General features: G+C 43.1%; 1 protein-coding gene across 2 annotated transcripts in view; it reads left to right on the top strand.

Annotated features, from left to right (window-relative positions):
• The first annotated feature begins 6,456 nt into the window (after window positions 1-6,456).
• The window catches only part of LOC123514049 (chondroitin sulfate synthase 1-like), a 15,432-nt gene continuing 10,128 nt past the window's right edge, over window positions 6,457-11,760 (top strand). The window contains exons 1-2 of one of the 2 annotated variants that reach the window (XM_045271635.1): window positions 6,457-6,584; window positions 10,913-11,760. The exon at window positions 10,913-11,760 is cut by the window's right edge and continues 33 nt beyond it. In XM_045271635.1, the coding sequence (XP_045127570.1) occupies window positions 10,918-11,760 (843 nt within the window). In that variant the 5' untranslated portion in view covers window positions 6,457-6,584; window positions 10,913-10,917. Of the gene's footprint in view, window positions 6,585-6,605; window positions 6,746-10,912 lie in introns of those variants that run through there. The other variant, XM_045271634.1, reaches the window with a different exon arrangement.

Raw genomic sequence — 11,760 nt, 5'->3', positions numbered from 1 at the left:
AAATTTTGCTTTTATCACTTTCCTTTACTGTCAACATTTTTTTTTTTTCACCCTCTGATTTGCGGCTTGTTTTCAGAATCCCTTTTTTCCCTTCCTATCTCTCTCTCTCTCTCTCTCTCTCTCTCTCTCTCTCTCTCTCTCTCTCTCTCTCTCTCTCTCTCTCTCTCTCTCTCTCTCTCTCTCTCTCTCTCTCTCTCTCTCTCTCTCTCTCTCTCTCTCTCTCTCTCTCTCTCTCTCTCTCTCTCTGACTCATAGCCGTCCGTCTTTGTGCGCGTGTCAGTCTGTCTTTATCTCTCCGTCTGCGTCACACTCACAGTAGCATGACAGTGGAGGTGATCGCCAGCAGGTGTACTGTCATTACTGTCAGAGATCATCAGGAGTATGCATTGCACCTCGACCTATGATACTCCGATAGATTGTAATATTATATTCCTCGTAATAATAGAAGGAATTCAGAGTTAACGACTTTTTTCTGACGTAATGCAAATATCTTTTTCTCTTTTTTTTTTTTCTCTCTCTCTCTTTCACCTTTGAATTACAGCTCTTGTCCCTCATTATTATATGAGTTTGTCATTCTTGTTTTGTTTTCAAGAGATGTTCTTGTTTTATGTTACCTCCTCTTTCGATTCATTCAGTGACTACGTGCAACAAAAATATAAAAAACGTAAAAAAAAAAAAAAAAAAAAAGAAAGATTTTGCCTGTCACCCGCAATATCAGTGAAGAAAAAAATGTGCTAGAACTCGCGGCTCTCTAATTGTCTCTTTATCACTGCGGAACGCACTGTAGATTTAGTGTAAGGGAAGAGTCCTATGAGATCAGTCTTTTGGTTTGGTAATCTGAAGATGAGTTTTACAGAAGAGTCATCTCGCGGCACGAGAGGCCACACCCTGCATATACTGTGGCCCCCGGCATGCATCACCTCACAGGTACACACACCACCACTTAAAGAAACAATTGTCTCTTCATTTGGATGTAATTTGCTGCAGCTAAAATCAATACACAACACTAAGAATTATACGTACATACGGCCTGCAGGTATACACTGTACACAACAACACACAGAAAAACACACCAAGTCATCCACAGCACTTCCCTCAACCAAACACAGCGTCATCACTAAGTGTTACACTCTCACCTGGTTATTACTCAACCACATGTGATAGAACAATTTGGTACCGGACGACATTGTGACTACACCTGTTAGTTTTATTGGTCCACACCTGGTAATGCAGTTACCGGCTCAGACCACGAGCCAGTCAGCACCCTGAGGTCCCCCAGGACTATCTCAGCTCTCGTATTCGTCATGGTGATGGGCGGCCCACAGGTGCGCGCCGCCGCACGGGTAGGTAATATGTCATTTTCCCAACATTACCTGGAATCGAAGTCGACCGTCAGGGAGGTGCGTCCATCGATGCCCTGTGAGAAGTGAACAGCTGACAGTCGAATTGCGTGATTACCGAGTCCCGCGGCAATTTTCGTGTCATATTATCTTCCACAGGAAGAGTCCCGGGGCTTGGTGACCCGTGCGCTACCTGGCCACTAGGGCTGTGGTGGCGGGGCGTGTGGCTGCCGTGTGGCGGGGGAACACGTCACGGCGTGATCTAGTGGAGCAGATCCATACGGGCTCGTGTCATTTGGAAATGGATCACCCGTTTTTACCTCTCACGAAGGTTGAGATCCTGGTCACCTAGCCAGCCAGGTGCGACTTTACGGCACAGACGGACGGCGGCTGAGACGGTCTGTCTAGCTTGTCTGGAGGAGGAGGTGGAGTGTAATTTTAGCGTCGATAAGGACCCTTCCCGATTGTCAGCGATGGTGATGGGGGGCGATGTTTCGATGTTCCCGCCACAAAAGAAACTGTTGAGCTATGAAATCTAAATGTGCAGCCGCTTGCAGTGTTGTGTGTCAGTGCCGAGGATGGGGTGCGGTGTGGTGCAGCCGGGGGCAGGGAGGGGTGATGACGGCCACTTGTTTGAGGTCAGACAGATGGGAGGTAAGGGAGGGAGGGTTGAGAGATGGTGGGAGTGAGAGCTGAAAGGACGAGCAGGGGCGAGGAGAAAAAAATTGCAGTAAGCGAGGATTTACCGGGTGATGGTGGAGCGTGGCGAAGATGCAAGAGTGTGTGAAGAGGGTGTAAGGAGCTGCTGTGACAATTGGGTAGGGGACAGGTGAAAAAGTACCCTCAGGTAATAAGGGTGCGAGAGCCACAGCAAAGATGGGACGAAGGAGAAGGCACTGTGTACATAAGGTGTTTAATTAATGAGCAGGCAAAACACGGGACACGAGAAGCTCCCTACGTCGACACTGGCGGTCCTGGCTATATTAGTATCACTGACTTCATTCATTTTCACTCGGTTAACGCTCATCACGCTTCACTTTCCCTGACGTGGATTGTTGATTAATCTAACAGAAAGAACACATGTAGAAGATGTAATTCCTATATGATTGGAGGGAACTACTAAGTAAACAGCTTGAAACATTATTCCAACTAATTATAATGTGATTTTAAGTAAATATGTATGCATAAATTCATTCATATTCATCTTGAGGAAATGTATATTGTGTTTATTGTCTATATGTGTGTCTGTGTGTGTGTGTGTGTGTGTGTGTGTGTGTGTGTGTGTGTGTGTGTGTGTGTGTGTGTGTGTGTGTGTGTGTGTGTGTGTGTGTGTGTGTGTGTGTGTGTGTGTGTGTGTGTGTGTGTGTGTGTGTGTGTGTGTGTGTGTGTGTGTGTGTGTGTGTGTGTGTATGTGTGTAGTGTGGGTGTGTGGGTGTGGGTGTGGGTGTGTGGTTGGGGAGGGGGGCCGGGGTATGCATTAACTCCTAAACAAGAACGTTTTCATTATCCAGTTGTTGATTTTAATGCCGTAGAAGAGGAGGAGGAGGAGGAGGAGGAGGAGGAGGTTCATGCTTTGATATTTGGAGAACAACTCGTCTCCTTAAAAGCTTAGGGATGTACCTTGGTATGTTACCTGAATAAATGAGAACCAAAACCTCTCTCTCTCTCTCTCTCTCTCTCTCTCTCTCTCTCTCTCTCTCTCTCTCTCTCTCTCTCTCTCTCTCTCTCTCTCTCTCTCTCTCTCTCTCTCTCTCTCTCTCTCTCTCTCTCTTCTTTTGATTAATTGTTGTTGTTATTTTTTCTTTCTTTCTACTTTTATATTTTTCATAGTCACATTTGTGCCTCCAGTTCTTTTTTCCATTATTTCTTTTTCCTCCAGATTTCCTCCATCACTCGTACCCTTCTTTTTTTCTTTTCTCACCCACCCCATGGATCTTTCCTCTTTATTTCTCCCTCTCCCTTCCACTCTCCCTCCCTCCCTTACCCCTCAACCTTTGCAGGAGAATCCCTAACTTGTGGACAGAAACGTCAACTCTCTCTCTCTCTCTCTCTCTCTCTCTCTCTCTCTCTCTCTCTCTCTCTCTCTCTCTCTCTCTCTCTCTCTCTCTCTCTCTCTATATATATATATATATATATATATATATATATATATATATATATATATATATATATATATATAATGCTATTTTTTTCTGTGTTTTTTTTTCTGTCTTACTGAAAGGAGAACATCTAACAAAAGTAACGAAAGGAAATAAGTTAATGAAACAAAACCAGCACCAGGATTACAGAGGTTGAGGATAGCAACACTAAGTAAAGAAGGATGTGTATTATGCTGATATATGCCAGGAAACGTCTTATTTTAGGTGTGGGAGCGTGCATGGTGTATCCCAGCAAGCATGTGAATACCTCGGCGACACGACAACACTACGTTGAGGTGGCCAGAGGGCATGTTGACGTGACTGCATGCTTCCTCGCTAATATCAGGCCCGCCTGGGTATTATATCGTGCCTCTGCCTGTGTGCGGAATCGTCAATATTTACATAAGGGCAGCAAATCTTCCGTGCGTACACTCAGCCGCACGTATATACATGTACCCACACGCGCACACGCACGCAACCAAGCACTCAGCGCTGTGAACCAGGTGTATATACAGAAACATTCAAAAGTAAACACACACACACACACACACACACACACACACACACACACACACACACACACACACACACACACACCGCCGAGCTGTGGGCGGCGAGCGGGCGGGCCTGCAAGCGGAGATCGGGGGCGGCAGCGGCGGCCAGAGTGGCGGGTCGTGTACCGCGGTTATAATTTCAGCGGGAGCAAGGGTCCCCGCGGCTCATGATAAATATGAGGGATGTTCGCCCCCTTGCAGCACCTCCCTGAGGGCTCGTGTTAAATATGTGAGGGTGCGGAGGGCGCACCAGGCGGCCACGACACAAAAGGTGAAAACAGGGAGAGGAAGTGCCGCCAAGTGTCGCCCACCGCCCGAGGACAGGTAATCACGGCAGGTGTTGTCTTTGCACGTGGAGATCAGGAAATATTGTGGTGGGCTGCGGGAATCCACCTTCACGGATTACCAGCGTCGGTAGGAAATATTTGGTGAGGGGAGGCAAGAGGGTGAGGGAAATAGTCGTGTTAAGTGGGTGGTTGTGTTGTGTTGAGGAGAAGCAACAGTGTTCCTGCACACGTCGCTCCCTCCCTCTGCATCGCCGAGACACGCCGTTGTTTTCCTTGTCTGAACACGACGCCTGCAAGTTTATGTTAGTGTACCTGTGTTATTTTGTTAGCAAGGCCGTGCGTATGGTATGTTGAGGCACCAATAGAGTAGTGACATGTGTTTATTTGTCTTGTGTATTCTGACATTCTCTTTTCTATGTACCAAACAGTTTTTCTCTATGAATATTTCTTTCTCGAAGTATGACATGTTGTCAAGCATAATTGGGAAATAACCACGAATACTTACGTCTCAAAAGGGAGTGATATATTGTGAGGAATACGCGAAATATTATGATAAAATAAATAAAGACCATCATCGATCAGAGAGTTCCTCGCTGGCCTAACAGAAGTTCCGAGCCAACTCAATATATCTATAAAAGAAAAAGACGTAAAAAAAAACTCACATTAGCGCGACCCTGGAGGAAGAAATGGCAAGAAGACATTTGGCGGGAAAGTTTATATCTCCCGCTTACTCGTATATTGGGGATCTCTGGAGAGAGAAATGCTTGCAAGTTTGATGAGGCGCGAGTGCAAGGGAGTGTGGGCCTTACCTCTCTCTCTCTCTCTCTCTCTCTCTCTCTCTCTCTCTCTCTCTCTCTCTCTCTCTCTCTCTCTCTCTCTCTCTCTCTCCGCCTTATCCCCAGGACCTCCTTCACCCTCTGGCATTTTCATTTTTACCAAAACAAAAGATAGTCCACAGTAAACACAACACAGTTATACGAGTACTTGAATATCTGAGTACCATGCATCACCCCTCGTTACTTAACACAGCATGAAGGCGGAAAATGTTCCAGAAAACAGTGGTGTCTAAGCAGGTTAAATAAGCCTAATGTCGAATCCGAAACATTTTTTTTTTTTTTTTTTTTTCCTCTCCCAGAGTCTTCATGTCGCCTACTTTTTTTTTTTTTTTCTTCTTTTATCTCCTGTCACAGAGAAAATTCAAACCGGTACTTATTCTGGTGTTTATTTTTCGTCAGTTCTAGGTGTATACGTAGTGTGTTTAATTTTCTTCTCTCTCTTTTTTTTTTTTTTTACGTAATATTTGTAAGATTTGAAAACTATTCTTATGAGTGAAAAAAGTTTTTCATAAATAGACTATGGTCCCACAAATATATCATAATCTAGAACTGGCATTTCCACTGATTGCTTTCCAGAATTAAGAGAGCTACTAGTCTTGCTCCTTCATACCAGATCACCATTCATTTTCAGTCATAGATCTTTTCCATCACTATTTTTTTCCAGTATTGAATAATGCAAAGTGATTTTCTTTTTTTTTTCTGACTGTAAAAGTGCAGGACGTGATAGTTATTGACAATGATTCCACGGATTGGTTTCTACATGCGTCCTGTTGTGAGTATTGCATTACCTAGACTCAGAGAGAGAGAGAGAGAGAGAGAGAGAGAGAGAGAGAGAGAGGGGGGGGGAGGAAGGGGAAAAAACAGATAGATGATTGGGCGGATGAACAATTAGATAGATAGTACATAGTATAAAGCAAGGACCTTTAGGCTTTATATGTTTTAAACACATCTGGCTCTCAAAAGATCTGCGTATTTTCAAAGGTCAAATAAAGTAATCGTCTGGTGATGGTGCAGTGTCCTTGTTAATGAAAGTACAGCTAGAACCATCTTTTAAAGACAATTAGGATTTGGCTGGATAAGACGAAGCATTCACAGATAGACCAGCAGAGAACTAAGTATATAAACAAACACCTATTCAAAGAACTGGAAATTTTTTAACTACAGATTACTATGGTGGTAGCTACAAAAGTACAATAGTTGCAGCAGGACATTCACGCTTTTAAATGTGGCGCGTGTTAGAAAACGAGGTGTGCATGCCTGTGTGCGTGAGGAGAGAGTGAGAGTGGAGCCCCCTCGCGGCCCACTCCTGCTAACCAAAGTGACAGTGACAGTAGGCTGAGCAGGGGCAGGGAGTAGAGTGGTGCTGGCACGTCCTTCAATTTTGAATATGAAGCGTGACTAAAACTTCCTTCTGGGCTTCTTCTATGAGGTAAGAACAGTGTGGTGTTGATGCTTGGTGATGTAGGTGGGTGTTTCTGGTGGTGGAGCGAGGGTGCTGGTGGTGACTGAGCCCACGAGAGGAGGCCGTGAGGGGCAGGCAGGCCAGGAGCAGGATGGGGGAAGGATGTCGTGATTTCTACGGCTCAAGTGGTAATAGTTGTTGGATGTTAAACGTTAGTTATTGTCAATTGGCTACAGTCTGGTGGTATTGAGAGTTGTGTGTGTTGGATGTGCTATACAACATTCACTTAGCATAGTGTAATGAGGTCCTAATGATCGTGATTTCATGCCCTAGTTTAGTACATTGCATCTCTCTGGTTAGATTGTAGCCAACATTTGAGAGAAAACTTTTCAGACTGCTCTTGAAGTAAATAATGAAATTGAATATGCATCAAGTTCCAATAACTAATAAGATCCTTAACTAGTGTTAACCTAACTTCAATGACAATTTTAACTTAATTGTTAGAATATCATGGCTCAGTTAGCCCTCTGTTTTTTGCCATTTAGTAGTACTTGTAGTCATTGGAAGAGTAAGCAACCACACAGCATGTATTATTGTATGTAGGAACTTTTTATTTGTTCATCACATACCACTTCACTGTTAACTTACTCCTTACTAAATCATATTTTGATAAGGAAATGATGAATGACAATGATGTGGTTGGGGAGAGGTGTGGCACGGGGTTGTGAGGGAGGTTGAGAGGTAAGTGATGCAGCAAGGGTGGCAAATGGCAGGGGTCATGGAAGGGTAGTGCATGGCCAGTATGAGGACAGGAGGAGGAATGGCAGTGGTGAGGTAGCAGGACTGCGTTAGTGACTTGTTATATAGTTTGAGATTTATTTATTCCTTTTAACTAATTAAGTGAATTTGCATTTTACAACCCTAAAGAATCTTAATAGTTTTTTGGGTGCTAAATACCTTATGTAACCATACATTGCCACTGTTTTTAAAAATTCTTACTGCATCAAATTGTTTATTTCTGACTTATTGGGGATTTCTGAGTGGTTAAGATTATGTTAACTAACAAAACCTAATAAGTTTGATTTGTGGATTTCAAAATAATTTTACTGTTGTAAGTTTTTATAACCTGAGTGCCGATACAGGACTTGTTTTATCTTACTATCTAATCCTGTCTCTCCTTGCTTGCTCAATGCTGTACCACAGTGTTTTGCATATATCACTGCTTTCACTACTTTTAACCTCCCACTCTTGTATATATTGGAAACTCCACTTTGTCAGTTTAGGAGTTTTTTTCAGGAAGCGTAATTTATTCCATTTTTGTAATCAGTGTGTATGACATTGCTTCATCAGAAAATTACCAAGGTTTCTACAAGAACAGTGTAGTCCTCATTTTTGTCATTTCATTCACATAATCCTGGCTTGCCAGAACTGTTACATTTTTATTTTTTTTTCTGTATTTCCCACAGATACAAATATTATGTATTCTTTTACTCTGTCCAACCAAAGAGAAGGCCCCCTGGATTCCCCATGCATAACTTTCATACTTTTTGATGCAGCTCACTTCTATCTTTCTTTTTCTATTGGCCGAAACCACCAAACATTTGTTTGTTCCTACCCTTTGTATAATGCGGAAGACTTGTCTTTATTGCCAGAATTCTTTATTGTGCTCACATTTGTGACTGTGGCTCTCAGATATGGTGACATGTCATTTTTGTCATAGTGACACATCTTATCTAATGTATATTCATTTGTGTTCTTAATAGTCTTTCTTTCACTAACATTAAGAATCTTTGAATTCAAGTTAATGTGTGTGACCGAAGCATCCTCCTTTCCTTTTCTTCCAACACTTTCTTATTGACATCAGGATTACAATGCTCTCTCTCCATCAATAAAGAGTCAAAAGGTACTAAATATTTTGAGGAGTCTGCTCAAATACGAGTTAAACATAAGTACATAAACACAACATAAATGGATACAGTGTACTGAATAATATTCAAAATCTGGTTGCAGTTACATACTCAAGAGTAGGCAGAATTTCCTATTTTCTTTACCATTGTCCCAAATAACACAAAATGGAAATGAAAAAGTGGCCAATGCAGCAGTGGTCACAAACTGTTAAACTTTACTTTATTGAATTTTACTGCAAGTCAAAAATCTTGACAGTGTGTTAATGATGTTCATGTCAATCCTTATGATGCATCTCAAGGACTTTTACATCATTTAGAATTTGTGAATGCCTTTAGATTTTTAGAAAAATTTTACAGTTTACCTTCAATATTCCTCTCAGCTTGTGACCTTTATGGTTTGCTTGTGGCCCTTTGCAGTGTGTGTCTGGTACACTACTATTGTTGTGAAATTGTGCCACACAACCATTCAGGACAATCTGAGGAGCACTTTGGTGAATGTTAATACCATATTTAACTATGTATTTAAACTAAAACATTGCTATTGTTGAATTGTCCATCTCTGTCTTTGTTTTTGTACTCTGGTCTTTATGAAAGAAGTGTGGACCTTCATTAATCATTATATTCGTGCTTAATCTGAAGTAATAATAGTACAAATAACTTAGTTTCTCATAGATCCTTCACACTCAAATGAAGTAACCTTAGTTACACTTCACATACCAGGGGTTCCCAAATTTTTCCTGAACAAATACCACTTGGAGGTCCAGTACAGTCCCCTTGTACCACCTGGTTCCATAAAACTCTATTTCAACAAATATCAAATGGTTCACAAGTAGAACAAATAAATGAATTGACAACAAGGAACACAATTCAATTTAATCCAAGGGATGGATCTGTTTCTTCTCTGCCAGCTGATCAATGCCAGATTACCAATGTTGTAACATAATAATCATTTTTCTGAGAAATTAGTTAATTTAATTTAGCTAAAAATCACATATGATCTCAAAAGTACTCGCGTACCTCAGGTTGGGAACAACTGGTAGCCTATATTAGTAATAATCCCTTTGGACACAAAGAAAGAATTTCATGGCTGAGAAAATTTATCCATTGAAGATTTAATATAGATCACAATAAAATAATTTGTTTGCCACATGTTGTACCCTCCCCGTGCTTGAGAAATTATATCAAAGAATTCTCATACTTGCAATTCAGATATCAAATTTTTAACCATAGAATTATGTACCCCTCTCTCTCTCTCTCTCTCTCTCTCTCTCTCTCTCTCTCTCTCTCTCTCTCTCTCTCTCTCTCTCTCTCTCTCTCTCTCTCTCTCTCTCTCTCTCTCTCTCAATACTTTGCTCCCCATCCCTTCATTGCTCTCCGCTAATCTCTTATCTCCTTCTCTTATCTCCATCCTCTGTGTCTTGTTTCCTCGCACACTATAGCTCTCCTCTTACTCTCTCTCTCTCTCTCTCTCTCTCTCTCTCTCTCTCTCTCTCTCTCTCTCTCTCTCTCTCTCTCTCTCTCTCTCTCTCTCACACACACACACACACACACACACACACACACACACACACACACACACACACACACACACACACACACACACACACACACACACACACACACACACACACACACACACACACACACACACACACACACACACACACACACACACACCGCGTAGTGTAGTGGTTAGCACGCTCGACTCACTATCGAGAGGGCCGGGTTCGAGTCCCGGTAAGCGGCGAGGCAAATGGGCAAGCTTCTTTATGTGTGGCCCCTGTTCACCTAGCAGTAAATAGGTACGGGATGTAACTCGAGGGATTGCGGCCTCGCTTTCCCGGTGTGTGTTGTGTGTTGATGTGGTCTCAGTCCTACCCGAAGATCGGTCTATGAGCTCTGAGCTCGTTCCGTAATGGGGAAGACTGGCTGGTTGACCAGCAGGAGACCGAGGTGAATTACACACACACACACACACACACACACACACACACACACACACACACACACACACACACACGTCAGTATTCAGTGTACCCAATAATAACCTTCCATATCCAGTAACCCAGCTGTCAACACGCCGCCACGCAACAGTCGAGGCAGAAATCCAGTCCGGTATTAACCCCGCGCATGTAAAACGGATAGGCGTGTCAGTTATTCATTTCGTGTTGTAAGTTAAATAGTGCACCGTACATACCCTCTGAGAGCTCAAATTTGATTAAACGCAACATTTTCCCTCGCATGATACATAAATGTCATGAATAATTGTTTACTTACGTACTCATCAATTGGCGTATTGTTAATGGTTGTATAATTTGTCTGTTGTTTGCTACACGGGAAAATTACATGCATTTCCTTTACCGTCGTTGGTTTTGTTATTCTCATGAAATTTTCGGTGTTTGGTGATGTATAATACGTATTATGAAGCTTTGTTATGTCTGTTTTCAGAGAAGATGAACCCATACCAGTATCGTGCACCACCAGTAGGAATCGAGCTGGTACCCAGGCCTCTCAAGATGCGCCTCACTGTTCGTCCTTTGGGTGTGGGCGCGGGGAGCCACGCCAGGCAGGGAGCACTGGGGCAACTGCTCGGCGTGTCCTTAGGGATGGTGCTTGGGGTCATACTCACCTCGTTGATCAAACATTTAATACTCAAACCACACTTGTGTTTAACTAAACGAAGTATACCTGTATATGATGATATGAACGATGTGTTTAGGATTATTGGAATGGATAAAAGTAAAAATACTCAAAACAGTGCCAAAAACCTGGTGTTTGTCGGTGTTATGACTGCAAACAAATATTTAGATAATCGTGCCAAAGCTGTCTATGAGACGTGGGGTAAGCAGCTTCCTGGAAAAATAGCATTCTTTTCCTCGGAATCGTCAAGCACAGACGCAAACATTCCTCTCATCAGGCTAAGTGGCGTCGACGACTCCTACCCGCCGCAGAAGAAGTCATTTATGATGCTCAAGTACATGGCGGAGCATTTTGCCGATCACTTCGAGTACTTTATGCGCTCCGACGATGATGTGTACGTTCGTCCCGATCGCCTGGAACTGTTCCTCCGCTCAGTGAACAGCACACACCCGCAGTTCATCGGCCAGGCAGGGAGGGGCACTCAGGACGAGATCGGTCTTTTGTCCCTCAAGACCGACGAAAACTTCTGCATGGGAGGCCCGGGCGTGATTATGAGCCGCGCCACACTGCTGCAGATCGCGCCGCACATCAGGGACTGCCTCAAGAACCTCAGATCAACACACGAAGACGTGGAGGTCGGCCGATGCGTGAGGAAG

Source organism: Portunus trituberculatus, chromosome 37 (assembly GCF_017591435.1).
Source record: "Portunus trituberculatus isolate SZX2019 chromosome 37, ASM1759143v1, whole genome shotgun sequence".
NCBI classification, from domain to species: Eukaryota; Metazoa; Arthropoda; class Malacostraca; order Decapoda; family Portunidae; genus Portunus; species Portunus trituberculatus.
This window is presented reverse-complemented; position numbering and strand designations above follow the sequence as displayed.